Source organism: Bos grunniens, chromosome 5 (assembly GCF_055505025.1).
Source record: "Bos grunniens cultivar Pamir isolate PY7600 chromosome 5, Bosgru_T2T1.0, whole genome shotgun sequence".
NCBI classification, from domain to species: Eukaryota; Metazoa; Chordata; class Mammalia; order Artiodactyla; family Bovidae; genus Bos; species Bos grunniens.
In genome coordinates, this window is record NC_141169.1 from 58,058,712 (window position 1) to 58,074,368 (window position 15,657).

The 15,657-nt window shown below is 48.0% G+C and overlaps 3 protein-coding genes across 4 annotated transcripts; 1 reads left to right on the forward strand and 2 right to left on the reverse strand.

The window, feature by feature from the left end:
• Positions 1–46: 46 nt before the first annotated feature.
• On the reverse strand, positions 47–3,177 carry MYL6 (myosin light chain 6). Its single transcript, XM_086400640.1, has 6 exons — positions 3,132–3,177; positions 2,835–2,862; positions 1,830–1,973; positions 1,458–1,631; positions 1,289–1,366; positions 47–236 (listed from the first exon to the last, which is right to left on the reverse strand). The coding sequence occupies exons 1-6, from the start codon at positions 3,132–3,134 to the stop codon at positions 208–210; spliced, it is 456 nt and encodes a 151-aa protein (XP_086256766.1). The 5' UTR covers positions 3,135–3,177; the 3' UTR covers positions 47–207.
• Positions 3,178–3,498: 321 nt separating this feature from the next.
• On the reverse strand, positions 3,499–6,375 carry MYL6B (myosin light chain 6B). The gene is made up of 7 exons (XM_086400630.1): positions 6,020–6,375; positions 5,278–5,305; positions 4,920–5,063; positions 4,527–4,700; positions 3,924–4,001; positions 3,733–3,770; positions 3,499–3,595 (listed from the first exon to the last, which is right to left on the reverse strand). Exons 1-6 carry the CDS (start codon positions 6,200–6,202, stop codon positions 3,742–3,744), a joined length of 636 nt encoding a protein of 211 aa, XP_086256756.1. The 5' UTR covers positions 6,203–6,375; the 3' UTR covers positions 3,499–3,595; positions 3,733–3,741.
• A 1,172-nt stretch (positions 6,376–7,547) lies between these two features.
• LOC147372062 (uncharacterized) lies at positions 7,548–15,196 on the forward strand. Of its 2 annotated transcripts, none has more exons than XM_086400641.1 (3): positions 7,548–7,778; positions 8,452–8,615; positions 14,859–15,196. In XM_086400641.1, the coding sequence occupies exons 1-3, from the start codon at positions 7,625–7,627 to the stop codon at positions 14,874–14,876; spliced, it is 336 nt and encodes a 111-aa protein (XP_086256767.1). In that variant the 5' UTR covers positions 7,548–7,624; the 3' UTR covers positions 14,877–15,196. The 2 variants fall into 2 exon arrangements, with proteins under 2 accessions (XP_086256767.1, XP_086256768.1); XM_086400642.1 differs by having other exon boundaries at positions 7,548–7,748.
• The last annotated feature ends 461 nt before the right edge of the window (positions 15,197–15,657 follow it).

Genomic DNA, 15,657 nt, shown 5'->3' on the forward strand with positions numbered 1-15,657 from the left:
CTGCCTTCCTTTTCACCCTGCTCAGGAAGAACAGCAGAACCGCACATAGAGCAGAGAACAAGTTTATTTGGTGAATGCTGATGGCAGACATCATCCAAGAAAGAGAATCTGGGGAAAATACTGTGACAAGAGAACCTAGAAGCCTCCGGGCTACATACACAATCTCCCACAAGGAAGGTGCAGTGTCCACGCACACTGGGAATATCCTCAGCCATTCAGCACCATGCGGACGAGCTCTGTGGAAAGGAGAGGGGGGTGAACAGGAAGCAGGGCGAAGGGGAGGGGTCCGCCAGGGGCCAGGAGACCACAAGACCACAAAGGCAGCGTAAGAAGGAATGTGCCCACAACAACCAACCTTGGGGTCAGTTTGCAGAGGGGCCACCTTGAGTCTAACCAGTACTCTCGACCCCCAGCTCCCCTCCCACCAGCTGTTAGTTCCCCCTGCCCCACCCTGAGCAGCAAGAACACAGCAGAGGCGGAAGAGTTCCCAACTAAACCTACAGCTACTGTCAGCCACTGGGGGAGGAGGAGACAAGAGTTTTGGGTTAGGGTACCTCCAAGCTGCCCAGCGGAAAGAAGAGAAGACCTATAGCAGCACGATGGGGCAGGCAACCCACCCCCCCTGCCAACCACGTGATCCCGGGCTAAAGGATCACCATGAAGCCAGACAGGGGTAGGTAGGCTGGTGTGAGTTCCCAGACACCAGTACCCCAGAAGCCAACCAAACCTCAGAGCCCGTTCTAGGAGAGGAGGAGGTGCCACACCCCCAGGCTGTCTGCCTCTTTGAGGAACCCCTCCCCTCCCCAGTCAGCTCCATGCAGAGGCATGCCGGGAGGAAGTCAGATGGTAGTAGGGGAAGGGCAGGGGCTAGAGAGCAAAGGCTGGGGAGGAAAACACTGGGGAGGTCAACTAGAGAAGGGGGGCTGGGAGGAGCCGTACCCGCCCCATGGGCCCGTCACCCCGACAGGATATGCCTCACAAACGCTGCAGGAAGGAAGAGACATTCATGGTGAAGACAAGACATAGACGTGGGGTGAAGGGGTCAGGCAGTGAGGGACTGGACATCCATTTATTTTTACTTCCCATCCCTTCCCCACCCTTCAGGCCACATGAGCCCTTCCTTTCCTGTCACACCCCTCTGGCCTCCCATTCCTGGGCTGGGCTGGGCCCTGCCCCTTGCCTCCTGGCACTTTTAGGAGCCTGAATCCAGGGACAGGGAAAGCCCTCAGTGCTGTGCATGACCTGCCCCGTATGGCTGCTTCCTCCGAGACCCTGGTTCGTCCCTCACCTTCATAGTTGATACAGCCATTGCTGTCCTCATGCCCTGCCACCAGCATCTCTACTTCTTCCTCTGTCATCTTCTCACCTTCAGAGGGGAAGGAAGAGCGAGTGTTCTGGAGTTGGGTGACACTGAGGTCTATCAAGTGGCATCTCAAGAAGGAAGGGCAGAGCCTCACCCAGTGTGACGAGAACGTGCCGGATCTCAGCACCCATGACAGTGCCGTTCCCTTCCTTGTCAAACACCCGAAGGCCTTCGACATAGTCCTCGTAGGTGCCCTGGTCCTTGTTCTTGGCCACAGTCTGCAGCATGGGTAGGAAGTGCTCAAAGTCCAGTACCTTCACGTTCATCTCTGCCGAAAAGGAGGTGGAAGCTAAGTCATATGTGTTCTTAGGACTAGGGTTAAGGGGCTCCCACTCCAGGCAGGAGAAATCTGTGGGATTTGCCAGACAAGACCCGCTTGTGTTTGGGGCCTAGGAAGATAAAAGGAAGCTATTTGAAGACTGCAGGCCCACCACCACACTGCGGAGTTGTTCTTAAGGACCCTCACCATCACTCTTGGGGTTCCCCAGGACTTTGAGCACCTCGGCGTTGGTGGGATTCTGGCCCAGGGCCCTCATCACGTCCCCACACTGACTGTACAGGATCTTGCCATCCCCCGTTCGGTCAAACAGCTGGAAGGCCTCCTTGAACTCTGAGGATCCAGATAAACATCAGTATGGGACACACAGGTGTTAACCCAAACCCTCCTCCACAGTCCCCACTGCCCATTCAACTTTGATCATGCTGAGGAAATCAGATATTTACAACACTGTAAACCCAAGCCCTCTAAGAGGGATCCAGTGTCCCTTCCTCCCAACTCAGGTGTCTCACATAAAGACCTGGCCTTCCTCAACCCTTAGCAGAGTGGTAACGGCCATTTACATACCCTCTCCGCCTGCAGCAAGCCTGCCCAGCCTCCTCATTACACGACTCAGGGCAGGAATTCGCCACCGCCCTGTCTGGGCCCTGTCCTTATAAGGAAGTGGGAGCAGCGGCCTGGGACTGGGGTCATCCCAGCCTGCCACTTCTCACCTCTCCAGTACAGGGTCATTTCAGAGGGTACTGCTACAAAGAAGTATCCTCAGCAAACTCCCCTGTTGCACTTTCACAAAAAAACGTCACTGCTGTTTACAGCCTTCACAATTACAAGCTGAGGGAGAGGGTAGTTATCACAGGAGGAAAAGAGGCAGAAGTGGCTGATTAAGGAACAGAGGAGCACAAACAGCTTAATACACCGTCCCCAAGCCCCACACACAGCAGGCATTAGTGATCAAGTTGTTTAACACACCCACGTCACCTAAAACTCACCCAGTGCTTGGGGCTCAGATCTAGAGTAGAAGGGAAGGGAGGAAGAAAGAGTGAAGAAAGAAAATGGAAGATCCAGAAGGAAGGAGAAGGGAACCCACCAGGTATTCCCCTGGGGGTGCTAAAGAGATGACAGGTGAGGGGGAAGGAGGTAGAGGGAGTGTCCCTCTCCCTAACATGACCTCAACAGAGGTCAGAGATTACCTACCTGCGGTCTGATCCTCGGTGAAGTCACACTGCCCAGAGAAGACGAGAGTGGTCAGCATCATAACTCCAATCCCCCCAGCTTCCGTCCCAGTCCCAAAACTCTGAATCACAAACTCCTATTCCATGCTGGGGACTCGCTTCCCAGCAGGGTAGGATCCCAAACACTCCAACCCCACCTCCAACCTTCGGGGGCCTCAGGTTCATTTACTCGCTACTCTCTGCCTTCTCCCCGCCCCTTCTCCCCGGCTTCCCGCTTCTCGCCCCAAATCCCGCTCATCCTCTCGGCCCCAGGCCCCACCATCTTGACGCTCAGCTCTGTGGGACCTTTTCCTGCAGTAATGGCTCCGGTTCCTGGCCCAACCCTAGTCTTAGTACGTCCTAATGACGTCACCCCAGCTGACCCAACCAATGGGGATCCTGGCCCGGGTTTATGCAGATGATGCTACTATGTTAGTAATAAGGTGGGCGGGGGCCAGCTGGTGGTCAAGTCTCCAGAATAGCCCTACCTGGGGCACAGAAACTGCAGAACAAGGTGGAATGGGGCGCAAGGAATCTGCTCCTCCGAGCAGCGAGAAAGTCAGAGGAGGTCGCATTGGTGGGTGCGGGTGGGAAGAGGAGCCCTCCCTTTCCCTCCCCCACCTCTAAAGAAAGCAAGAGTCGGAAGCTAAGGGAGGAAACGTCTCTTTATTTTGAAACAATAGCCTCCTAGTGGCAGGAACGTGCTTTTGCCTGGTGGGGGCCCAGCGTCCGACCCCCCTGCACCTGTGGAAAAAGATGAACGTTGCCAAATCCTGCCGCTGTCGCGCAGCAAGACACGGAAATGCACTTCCCTGCTTTTGTACGCAGGCAGAGGGACAGGAAGGAGGCTTGCCTCTCAAGGCGCAGTGAGAGTGCCCTACCTGCATTGCTCAGACGCTTAGGATGTGCTTCAGGAAGGCTGCAGAGAGAAGAGGCCAGAGGGGCTTCAGAAGCTGGCCTGATGATAACCCATCTACTTTAGATAATTCAGGCTCCAGGATGCCTCCACCCACATACCTCGGGCCTCCTGCCTCCCTCCTCCCTAGTCGTTTCTGCTCCTCTGGCCCCTCACCTTCGTAGTTGATGCAGCCACTGCTGTCCTCATGTCCTGCCAAAACAGACTCCACCTCCTCTTCAGTCATCCTCTCTCCTGGGCCCAGACACAGTGTTTTAGCCCCTGCCTTCCCTCCCTCATCAACCCACGCCTCTTTCTTCTGGTGGTACCTCCTCTTCTCCCAGCCTGGAGACTTGCCCATAGCAACAGTCCCCCAAGAGAATTCCCTCTTTGTAGTGGGCATGCCTTGAGTGTGTCTCTGAATCTTGCTTTCCATTTCACCTCAGTTATAGGTGGTGAAAGCTTTGATAGACAAGGAAACTGAATTCCAGAGGATTAAGAAACAGACCATATCATAGAGTACAGCCATCTCTTCCCAAGACTGAAACTCAGATTTCCCACCTCGTTCCCTTTCCTCTGCCCCTTTGGGAGGCAGCTGCAGCCCACTCACTAGACTGAAGGGGGAAGACCTTCAGATCCTGTCCCTAAGGCTCTGACCTTCTCAGTCTCCTTCCCATGACCCACAGGACAGTAATCCCTCATTGGCTCTGCCTACTTGGCTAACCTTCTTAGTTCATCCCCTCCTCTCAACACCCCCAGGAGTTCTGGTCCCTGCCTCACCCAGGGTGGTGAGGACATGTCTGAGCTCAGCTCCCATGACTTTGCCATTCTGCTCTTTGTCAAACACCCGAAGCCCCTCCAGGTAGTCCTGGTATGAGCCACGGTCCGGCAACTTGGCGACTGCCTGGAGCATGGGCAGGAAAGTCTCAAAGTCCACACGGCGAGACTTCAGCTCTGGAGATAGAGAGGTGAAGGAAAGGTTACTACAGTGTCACCTAGGACCCAACTCCCATCCCCACCATGAAGGGTTTCATCTGTTCAACATTCAGATATTTTTTTGCCCTTATGTTTGACAGTTTTTAAAGTCCTGGGACCCACCTCAGGATCCTTTATCACCTTACCAACACTCCACCACCAAACTGAAAACCCGCATGGTCCCACAGGTGCCCTCACCATCACTCTTGGGGTATCCCAAGACCCTGAGCACCTCGGCGTTGGTGGGGTTCTGGCCCAGAGCCCTCATCACGTCCCCACACTGGCTGAACTGGATCTTGCCATCCCCCACTCGGTCATACAGCTCGAAGGCCTCCTTGAACTCTGAAGTGTAAGGAGAGGTCAGTGTTGACAAGGGGTTCCCATCACCACCAGGAGAAAGGAAATTCAGAAACAGTGTGCTTTGAGCTGGGCAGAAGAGAGGACACAAGGAGCACTAGTGTGGGAGGTTTCAAGGTCGGGAATAGAGGTAGGGGAATAGAAAGAGGATCTGACTGGGGACTTGGGATGGACACTGGGCTCAGGGGCGTCTCCTCACCCTCCAGCTGGTCCTTGTTAAACTCGATCTGTGGAAGAGAACAGCATGTGAGGAGAGATGACAGGACTCACTCAATCCCTCTCCAGCACTCCTCCCGACCAACTGGCAGCCACTTCGGGGGAGGGGCCCATAGGGACCAGGCTGGGAACCCAGCCACCTCAGTCCCATTCCCAGCTCCAGAACTTGGGAGAATCCCAAGAGGAGGAATTATTGGGGGGAGGGTTTCCTGGGAACAGGGTTAATCCCATGCCACCTGTTCCCCTCCCTCTACTGCCCTGAGCCCTGCATCCCTCACATAACTGGGGGCTGAACAAAGGCTAAATTTACCCCTGGCCCCCAGCTGTGATTGTCTAACAAGTCTGTCCTCTTCAGCCTTCCCTCCTGGGGTTCAGAGCTGTGGCTTTTCATATTGAATAGTCAGACAGGCAGGCAGCAGCTCCCCCCTTTCACCTTGAAACTGTCCTCAGAACCCAGATGTTCCCCATCTTACAGGCTCTGCCTCCAGCAGGACAGTGAGAAAGTGATGTACATATACACACATGTTATCGGTTAGAGGCAGAGGGCAACAAAGACAATAGAGTCATTAAGCTTAGATGCTTCCGGGGCGGGGGGTACTAAGAAAACCCCCCACCATCATCCAGTGCTTACTGATTCCCTACCTTTTAGATACCCGTAGTCCCCTAGGCTATATCCCACTGTTGTACCCACTCCTCCATTCTTTTCTCACTTTTCAGGGACTTACCACCACTTTGGAGAGATCGATGGGGGGCTCCTGGATTTTCGCAGGTTTCTCAAGGATTACAGGGATAAGTGATGGTAGCTCAACCCTGGATGGAGGGGGCCCTACTGCAGGCTTAGCAGCAGGCTTGGGGGCAGCAGGGGGCCCCACTGGTTTCTTCACGGGAACATCCTTCTTGGGAGGCATGATGTCGGGTGGCCAAAGGACAGCGTGCCGATGGGGGCACCCATCTCTGTTTAAATAGCCAGGGAGTCTGGGATGTCAAGGGGCGGGGGCAGGGGCAGGGAGCCAGTTGGCTGGGGGGAGGGTGAGATAGAGGAGAGATATGCCGGCTGCCCTCACTCCCCTGGCCTCAGTGTGGTTCAGGACTCCTGCCCCAAGGTCTTCTCCCTTCTGTCCACCCCGCCCCAAACGCTGACCAGAACAATGGCCCTTTGGGGGCACGGGGAGGAAGGTAGAGACAGCCCAGAAAGGGGGAGTTAACTTTCAGGGTGCAGATAGGAGGGTTGCCAGGGAGAAACTGAAACAGGGGTGAGGAAAAGAAGGGGACCCAGAAAATTCCGACCCCCTGACTCGGAATAGTCCTTTTTCCTAGCAACTTTAGACTCTTGAAGATGGAGGCAAAGATGGGGGCCTTATTAAAGTGGGGTCTGGGAGTAGTGAAAGGAGAAAAAAACAAGCAGCCCTTCCACTTCCCTCTTCCTATGGATGAGGAGCAGGGTAGTTCACCCCACAGCTTATAATACTCGGTACCTCAAGTCCCTAACCCCCTCCCTCCCAGCCCAGAACTGGAACTGTGCACTGCAGGGTACGGAGAAAGAACAGTAATAGAAGGGTGTGACTCCCACCCACTCTTCTAGCCCCAGTGTTGTTTTAGGAGTGGGGATGGAGGGAAGGATTGAATTTAATACCCATCACCCATACTCCGAAGAAAGGAACCCTGTCCACAAGCCTATGGTCATTCAAGTCAGACAAAGATGGGGTGCCTGCTGAACCTGCAGGGACTCCATGGTGGCACCTGAGGGGAAAGGCAGGCTCTGAGAGGCAAAGGGCCTAATTTCTAAAATCTCTAATCCATAAAGATGTGCGAGGTCCTCTGGGCTCCATGAGTTTTCAACCCTCAACCAGAAGGATAATAAAACCCTGACTTGGCAGCCAGGTTGCAAACCTTGTTGTGAGGACTGGGGAAAGGTGGAAGTCAGGGGCCTATGAAAGAGGGGAGGGTTTACTGGTTATTTTTGTACTGGGGGTAAAGAAGGCGATGATTTAGATAGCATTCGGAGGAAGACAGTAGTGATTCAATTTAGGGGTTTAGAGAGTTGATGCTGGGTCTCCCACTCGCAAAAAAAAAAAAACCCATCTGAACCTCATTACTGCAAATCGTCTCATTTTAGGAAAATCAGAATCTTTCCTCTAGCCAGGAGTACATCTCACACACATACACACACACACACACACCCCTACACACACACACCCCTAAGCCTTAAATAAAGGAAAGAGCCCCTCCCCAGCGCCCCAAAACTCACCCTGTGGGGTCCAGGTAAGGGGCGGAGGCGGGGCTCAGGGCAGCCGCGGGCCCTGAAGGGTTAATTTCTGCAGCCTCGAAGCATGCCGGGAGATGTAGTCCTCGCGCGCCCGCGGGCTCACGGGAAACACCGCGGTAAGGCTCAGGGAGGATGCTGGCGCAGTGACTTCCGGCCCGCGGCGGCGGTTGGTGACTCAGGTTTTGGGGGTGCGATTCTTGTCCCAGAACCGAAAGGCAGTGAGCACTTTACAGCCCCTATCCCTGACTGTAAAACCGCGCGTGGTCCCTCAAGATATCTCCTTTGCTTGGCTCTGAGTTCCCGGTTTAGTGTGGGTGGGGATTTATTTCTGAATCCACTGGTAAGAACGCAGAACGAGAGGGAAAGGCTGCAGTTGCAGCAGGCCGGATGGAGGTCAGATAGTGGGAAGCACTTACTCCCTCGGGCATAATGGTTCGGCCTTTTTAGCTTCCTCTTACTGTTTGGTAGAAAGAGAACGGAAGCCGTTGAGTTGCCTTGTGACTTGGAACAGTTCACTGAAGTTTTTCGTTTTTTTTAAAAATGAACTGGTAGTTGAAGTGTTAAACTTTGGAATTAAGCCGGTCACCTGCCCTAGTCGCTCTAAGTTGAAATTTCCGCTGAATGCGGCAGCGTATGTACCAGCCTCCCTGTCGTTTCTTCACAGGTCTTGGAATGCAGGGCTGGGTTGTCCAGCCTTTGGGAACTCTCTGCCCAGCACTGGACATCTCTTTCCCGTAGATGGTTGTTTTTTAGATTTTTTAAAAAATTGAAGTATAGTTGTACAAATATGTTTCAGGTGTACTACATAGTGATTCACAGTTTTTAAATATTATACTCTATTTTTAGTTATTGTAAATTTTGGCTGTATTCCCTGTGTTGTACATCCCCCAGATGATTATCAAAGTTCCTGTTTGTGCTTGGAGGGAGCCAGCCTGGGCAAGCCCGACTTCACTGGCTGGACCAGTAAATGCCCCGGTTGCTCACACAGTGCTGGACATTGGGGCTTGCCTGAATGGGCAAGCACTGGGTTGGAGAAGAAAACCTACCCACCGGAGGTCAGTAGTGTGAGGCATAAATGAACTTTATGGGCAGTGCAGAAGTGATACGTGGTGGTTGGGGAAAGCTTCTTGGAAGACCAGAAATGGGTTGTGTAATAGAAACAGCAAAGATGAGGAGGGTGTTAGCAAGTATTCTGGAGGTCTCAGCAGAGCAGGTACTGCTGTGAACCATAGAGGGTGCTAAAGAATGTGGACTCAGACAAGCCTGCTTAGATTTTTTTTGGCGGGGAGGGGTTTCTGTATGTTTAAATTTGAATCTAGGTTCTGCCACATACAAGCAACTTTAGTTATCAATAATATGTAACCTTGTAGTTCTGTTGGGAGGATTCATGTGTTAATTTTTGTAAGACAGAATGGACCAAGCACAGAGTAAGTGATTTGTTAGCTAAACTTCCTTTATCCTTCCCAACATATGAAGTAGTTGGTATTTCCTCATTTTTCATCCATAAAATATTACTAGGCATGAACAGATGGACAGCAAGAAAGAATACGTTTGTCTTAAGTGTTTGGTTACAAGACTGTTTAGGGGAGGGCCACATCAAAGATGACTTTTTGTGTCTTTCATCACTTCCACAGAAGTTGGTTTTGAAGATGTTTATCTGATTTTTCTTCTCCTTCCCTTTCATAACTGCCTTTTGGCAGTTTGCCAAGGAGAAATGCTTATGGCATCATCTGACTCTCTAGCATTTTGTCTGATTTGTAGATAAGCAGTGCAAGAAGAAAAGATGAAGTCCCTTGGCAAATACAAGTTGAAGGACTATCCTTCATTTTCTGTATTATCTCTGTCTTTTAATCATAAATAACACAAACCAGACTGAACGTGGTCTTAACTGGGCATAGGTGATTTATGCATCATGTATGTGGGCTTTCTGTGACAAATGCCCAACTCTCCTCTTCCTGCACCACCTAGGATGTGACTTGCGTGTTCTTAAGGATTGCATATTCTAATATTAGTCAACATGAAATAATTAGGAAGAGCAGAGCTTTTTAAAATACAATTTTAAAGGTTACTTTCCAATTAGAGTCATTACAAAGTATTGGCTATATTCCCCATGTTTTAAAGTATATGCTTGAGCATGTCTTACACCCATTCTTTGTACCTCCAACTCCCCTACCCCAAGCTGCCCCTGCCCCTTCCCCACTGCTGCTGCTAAGTCACTTCAGTCGTATCCGACTCTGTGCGACCCCATAGACGGCAGCCCACTAGGCTCCCCCGTCCCTGGGATTCTCCACGAAAGAATACTGAAGTGGGTTGCCATTTCCTTCTCTAATGCATGGAAGTGAAAAGTGAAAGTGACGTCGCTCAGTTGTGTCCGACTCTTAGCGACCCCATGGACTGCAGCCCACCAGGCTCCTCCATCCATGGGATTTTCCAGGCAGGAGTACTGGAGTGGGGTGCCATTGCCTTCTCCACCATTACCCACTAGTGACCACTAGTTTGTTCTCTATATCTGTGAGTCTGCTTCTTTTTTGTTATATTCACTGATTTGTTGTATTTTTTAGACTCCACATATAAGTGATATCATACAGTATTTCTTTCTCTGAGATGCTTCACTTAATATAATGCCCTCCAAGTCCATCCATGTTGCTACAGGTGACAAAATTTCATTCTTTTTTGTGACTGAGTAGTAGTCCATTTGTGTGTGTGTGTGTGTGTGTGTGTGTACACACCACATCTTGTTCCACTCATCTGTTAATGGACACTTAAGTTGCTTCTGTATTCTTGGCAATTTTAAATAATGCTGTTGTGAACACTGGGGTATTGGTTTGTTTTTTTTTTAATATATACCCAAGAGTGGAATTGCTCGGTCATATGGTAACTCTATTTTTAGCCTTTTGAGAAACTTCTGCACTGTTTTTCATAGTGGCTGCATCAATTTACGTTCCTGTCAATGGTATACAAGGGTTCTTTTCTCCACATCTTCGCCAGCATTTTTATTTGTGTTCTTTTTTGATGATAGCCACTCAGACAGTATGAGGTGAGGACGGGCCCACCTTATGAAAGGTCTACCTTTTAATGTACATTAAAGCCTGATGGGACAGTTTCTGGAGTTACATGGCACTATGTAGATCTTTAGTAACTTGAATAATTTTGGTTTCACCCTATACATCTTACCTAGCTCTTTCACCAGTGACTAATGTGTTAAGATGGATAATAGTTTAGGTAGAGAGACCCCAGTTTCCTCAGTAAATAGGAAATATGTTTTCAGTCCTCTGGCATTTTGATCAGAAAGTGGTACTGGTGGTGATGCGTGATAGAAGAGGGAGGGTGAGGAGGATGTTTTATGATGCACGGGTCGTTGATGAAGTCCTCTCCAAGACCCGTTTTTATAGATGCATACTAGATGCCACATATAAACAGAAAGATAGGTTTTCTGGTAAGAAATGCTAATTTTATTTTTGTAATATTCTAAAACGGTGATACTCAGATTTAGCTGTTCTTCAGAATTTCCTGTAAGCAGACAAACTTCCAGATTCTCCTCCCAAAGACTCTGATTCTAGGTCTGTGTTAGGGCCTGGAAATCTATTTGAAATATTTTTAGCCTGCTGGAAAGCACAGAGAATAAACTAACAGACATAGGTAATAAAAGTGATCTTTTAAAAATGTGCATTTGATCATGTCATCTTCCTGCTTAAAATCCTTTCACATGCTTTGGTAAAAAAGAATCCTCACATTGACCCACAAAAGCCAGCATAGTTTTGAAACACTCCTTGCCTGAACCAACCATGCTGCTGCTGTTGCTTAATTGCTTCAGTCGTGTCCAACTCTGTGCAAACCCATAGACAGCAGCCCACCAGGCTCCCCCGTCCCTGGGACTCTCAAGGCAAGAACACTGGAGTGGGTTGCCATTTCCTTCTCCAAGGCATGAAAGTGAAGAGTGAAAGTGAAGTCGATCAGTCGTGTCTGACTCTTAGTGACCCCGTGGACTGCAGCCTACCAGGCTCCTGCGTCCATGGGATTTTCCAGGCAAGAGTACTGGAGTGGGGTGCTATTGCCTTCTCCGGAACCAACCATACCTACTAGCTTTTAGATCTTCAAAAGAAAGCTATTCTTCTCGGCTTAGGTTGTTACCTCTTTTATATTCCTGCCCCCTCTCCCCACCAACACACACTATTTCCAGGGCCAAGCAGAGCACAGCTCCTGGCATATGCTGGACACCCAAATATCTGTAGAGTGAATGGCCGTCTGGGTGAAAGGGAAGAGTGAAGAATGGACACTGATACTAGTAAGTCAATAGGGAGATAGGTTGGGGAGTCAAGAGACTGAGGGAGTTCCCATGTACTGAGCTCTTATTTTTATCAGTCCTCTTCTCCTCCTGCCCTCAGTCTTTCCCAGCATCAGGGTCTTTTCCAGTGAGTCAGCTCTTCACATCAGGTGGCCAAAGTATTGGAGTTTCAGCTTCAACATCAGTCCTTCCAATGAACACCCAGGACTGATCTGCTTTAGGATGGACTGGTTGGATCTCCTTGCAATCCAAGGGACTCTCAAGAGTCTTCTCCAACACCACAGTTCAAAAGCATCAATTCTTCTGCGCTCAGTATACACGTGGCTGATTCATTTTGCTGTACAGCAGAAACTAACAGAATATTGTAAAGCACCTACAATAATTTTTTTTTAAAGTGAGGTGATGCAGTTTGCAGAAAGAGGAAGTAGAAGCAGTTGGCTTGAGAAAGTAGTGAAGGTTTGAAATAGGTGCTTTGAAAGGTGACAGCTTACTGGGGACCCACTGACAAACACTCATTTGACATTTATTGGGTGGCTACTCTGCTCCACATGAGCTTGCTGAATAGCTTGGAGGATGGTTGTAAAAGGAGATCATCAATTTGTAATGGCGCTGATCCACAGGTAGTTATTTTCTTCTTCCAGTATTAGCTACTTGGATAATTAAGCTAGAGAATAGAGGCAGCTGGAATGGTAGTGGCTTAAATTTTATGGAATAGGGATAATGGGTGAACTTGAGAACGAGGAAGTTGAGAGTCTAAAAGGTTTGTAGTCCAGGCCAAATAGAGAAGGAGTGAGTATGAAAGTGGCTGATTAAATTGAGAGAATGTGGGAGGTCACAAGGCTGGTGTTTCAAAGAGAATGAATAAGTGAAGTGTTTGGAGACCTCAGAGTTGTAGCTGGAGAAAATAGCACATTGGAGATTAGAATTTCAAAGAATATAGGAGAAGACAGGAACTAGGCGAGTTACCATGGGGTAAATGGTTGAAAGAGTAATGAGGTGAAGGTCACTGGGTTTAAGGAGAGTGTTCCTTAAAGTTCTTTCAATTGCAAATAGCAAAAAAATCTGACTGAAACTGGCTAAACAAGATTTATTGGCTTCAGTAATTGAAAAGAGGTAGGGTGGGTTTTCAGTTCATATTGATCCAGAAATTCATGACATCACCAAGGGATCTAATTCTCTTGCCACTGTCCCTGTGTTAGCTTCTTCCTTGGATCCTTTCCTGGAGCCAGATACGGCTTAACTGCACATCCTTATACCACAGAAGGAAGGGAGAGAGCTTCTCTTGATCATTGCAATCAGTTCCTGACTAGACCCACTTAGAAAAATGTACATCGACCCTTGAACTAATAACTATGGTCAGGGAAATAAATATGCCCTGGTAGGTTCAGACTGGGTTATTGCCTACCTTGTGGTAAGGAGGATGGTGTTACTTTGATTCTCTTAGGCCACCCAGGGTGGTGGATCCACCTGCCACTGGAGGTGAATTGGAGTTCATCCAGATGGGGAGGAAAGGGCACTGGGGAGGAAACCAGGTGTCCGCCAAATGAGGAACTATGATTCTAGTTACTGAATAACTTGCAGTGTACATTGAAGACTCCAGGGTGACAGCAATATTCAGGGCACCACACCCTTCTGTAAATACTGTGTGTGTGTATTTGGGGAGTGACAGCAATGGGAAAAGGTAGAGACAGTATATCAGATTGGCATCATCTCCAAAGGAGCTGAGATTTTTTTCACTGCCCTGAGAATAATGATGGGGATGCAGCATTGGGGTGCAAAGAGAAGGCAGAGCCTATCTCCCAGTACAAGTACATGGAGTTAAGGAGAAAGAATGGTCTCCTCTGGAGGGTGCTTCTGGTGAATGAGTTCTCTTGAGAGATGAGCCAGGTTTCAGGGGAGGCCAGAGTGAGCTTTGTGTAAATAAAGAATTGTAAGGAGTAGAGTGAGTGGGAAGTGCTATATGGAACTAGGTTTGCAGAGGGTGCAGTGGAAAGGTTTGAGAAGGCCCTTCAGCGGCTCTCTTACTCTTTGTACCTTTCTTATGTGCAGGGGTATTATAATTACTCTACTGCCCGATCACCCTGCTTGTTCCTAGGTTTTTAGTTCTTTTTTTTTTAACTGACATTTAACATTATTTTAGTTTCAGGTGTACAACATAATGATTTGATATTTGTATATGCTGTGAAATGATCATCACAATAAGTCTAGTTAACATGTTACCATATAAAAAATTGGTATATATGTTATGAGAACTTTTTAAAGATTTACTCTTAGCAACTTATAAACATGAAATACAGTATTGACTATAGTCACCATGCTGTACTGTACACCACATCCCCAGGGCTTTTAACAGCAATTTTATAGTTTTTGACTCCCTTCACCCATTTCACCCCCCCTCCCTCCCCTGCCACCAGCCACCGGCCACCAGTCTGTTCTCTGGGCTTGGTTTTGTTGCTGTTGTTACTGTCTTAGATTCCACCTACAAGTGGAATCATACAGTATTTGTTTTTCTCTGTCTGATTTATTTCCTTTGCCATAAATTTGCCAGCTTCCATCCTTGGAATGGAATGGCAAGATTCTCTTCATTTCTATGACTGAATAACATTTCATTGTATTGATATGCCACATCTTCTTTATCTGTTCACTTGTCGGTGAACACTGAGGTTGTTTCCCTATCTTGGCTGCTGTCAGTAATGCTGCAGTGAAACAGGAGTGCATATATCTTTTCTAGTCATTTTTTTAACATAATTTACTACAGTTCTCTGAAGTGTATATAAAACATTTTAGTGCAACATCTTACAAATTGTTTTCCTTTAAAAAAACAAAAACAAATCAACAGCTCTCTACATCATGCGTAAGTGGCGTGCCTACTCTGCTTTTTTTTTTCCTTCAACTATTAACAGAGAAACCTTTGTTTGAAAAGAATATGAAAACTTGCTACAGAAACCCCCTGGGGAAAGAGGGTGTGTCCTGCAATGGGCCTCTAACCAGTGTTTTTTTTTTTTTCTTTCAGAAAAATACCCAGAAGTGAAATTGCTGGATCATAGTTCTATTTTTAATTTCTTAGGAAACCTCCATACTGTTTTCCATAGTGTTTGTACTAACTTACATTCTCACCAACGGTGCACAAGGGTTCCCTTTTCTACACATCCTCGCCAACTCCTATTTCTTATCTTTGATAATAGCCATTCTGACATGTATGAAGTAGTATCTTATTGTGGCTTTGATTTGAATTTCCCCAGTGATTAGTGATGTTGAGCACCTTTTCACGTACCCGTTGGCCATCTGTATATCTTCTTTGGAAAAATGTCTATTTAGATCTTATGCCCATTAAAAAAAAAGATTATTTATGGGTTTTGTGTTGACTTGTATGAGTTCTTTATATATTTTGGATATCAATCTCTTATCAGATAAGTGATTTTAAAATATTTTCTCCCACTCAATAGGCTGATTGTTTCTTTTGCTCTACAGAAGTTTTTCAGTTTTATGCATTCCCACTTGTTTCTTTTTGCTTTTCTTGCCTTTGCTTTTGGTGTCAGATTGGTTTTTAGTTCTTTAGGGTAGTCTTACCTTTGCATTTCAGTAGCCTTCCCAGTGCAGTGCTTCACAAATGTTATCTGAATCCCAAGCCAGGAGTGGAAAATTGATAGGTAGGGGAATTGCTGCTGGAGAGAATGCCTACTGATTTCACCAAGAAATGACAATTGGTAATTTGACAGTGAGGGAAGAGACAGGAAAATCTGTAAAAGTAGGCAAAATTTTGCTCATCAGTTGGCAAAGATTTTTTTAAGTTGTAATATCTAAAAAAGAAT

Excerpts from the sequence above, each read along its gene's own strand:
- MYL6 (XM_086400640.1), bottom strand. Across the intron at positions 1,632-1,829 it reads GGGGAACCCCAAGAGTGATG|AGATGAACGTGAAGGTACTG; the intron begins GTGAGGGTCCTT and ends CCTTTTCGGCAG. Across the intron at positions 237-1,288 it reads TGGCTGTATCAACTATGAAG|AGCTCGTCCGCATGGTGCTG; the intron begins GTGAGGGACGAA and ends TCCTTTCCACAG.
- MYL6B (XM_086400630.1), bottom strand. The coding sequence starts at position 6,202 with ATGCCTCCCAAGAAGGATGTTCCCGTGAAGAAACCAGTGGGGCCCCCT. Across the intron at positions 5,306-6,019 it reads TCGATCTCTCCAAAGTGGTG|ATCGAGTTTAACAAGGACCA; the intron begins GTAAGTCCCTGA and ends TCTCTTCCACAG. Across the intron at positions 4,701-4,919 it reads GGGATACCCCAAGAGTGATG|AGCTGAAGTCTCGCCGTGTG; the intron begins GTGAGGGCACCT and ends CTCTATCTCCAG.
- LOC147372062 (XM_086400641.1), top strand. The coding sequence starts at position 7,625 with ATGCCGGGAGATGTAGTCCTCGCGCGCCCGCGGGCTCACGGGAAACAC. Across the intron at positions 7,779-8,451 it reads TGTCCCAGAACCGAAAGGCA|ATGATTATCAAAGTTCCTGT; the intron begins GTGAGCACTTTA and ends TACATCCCCCAG.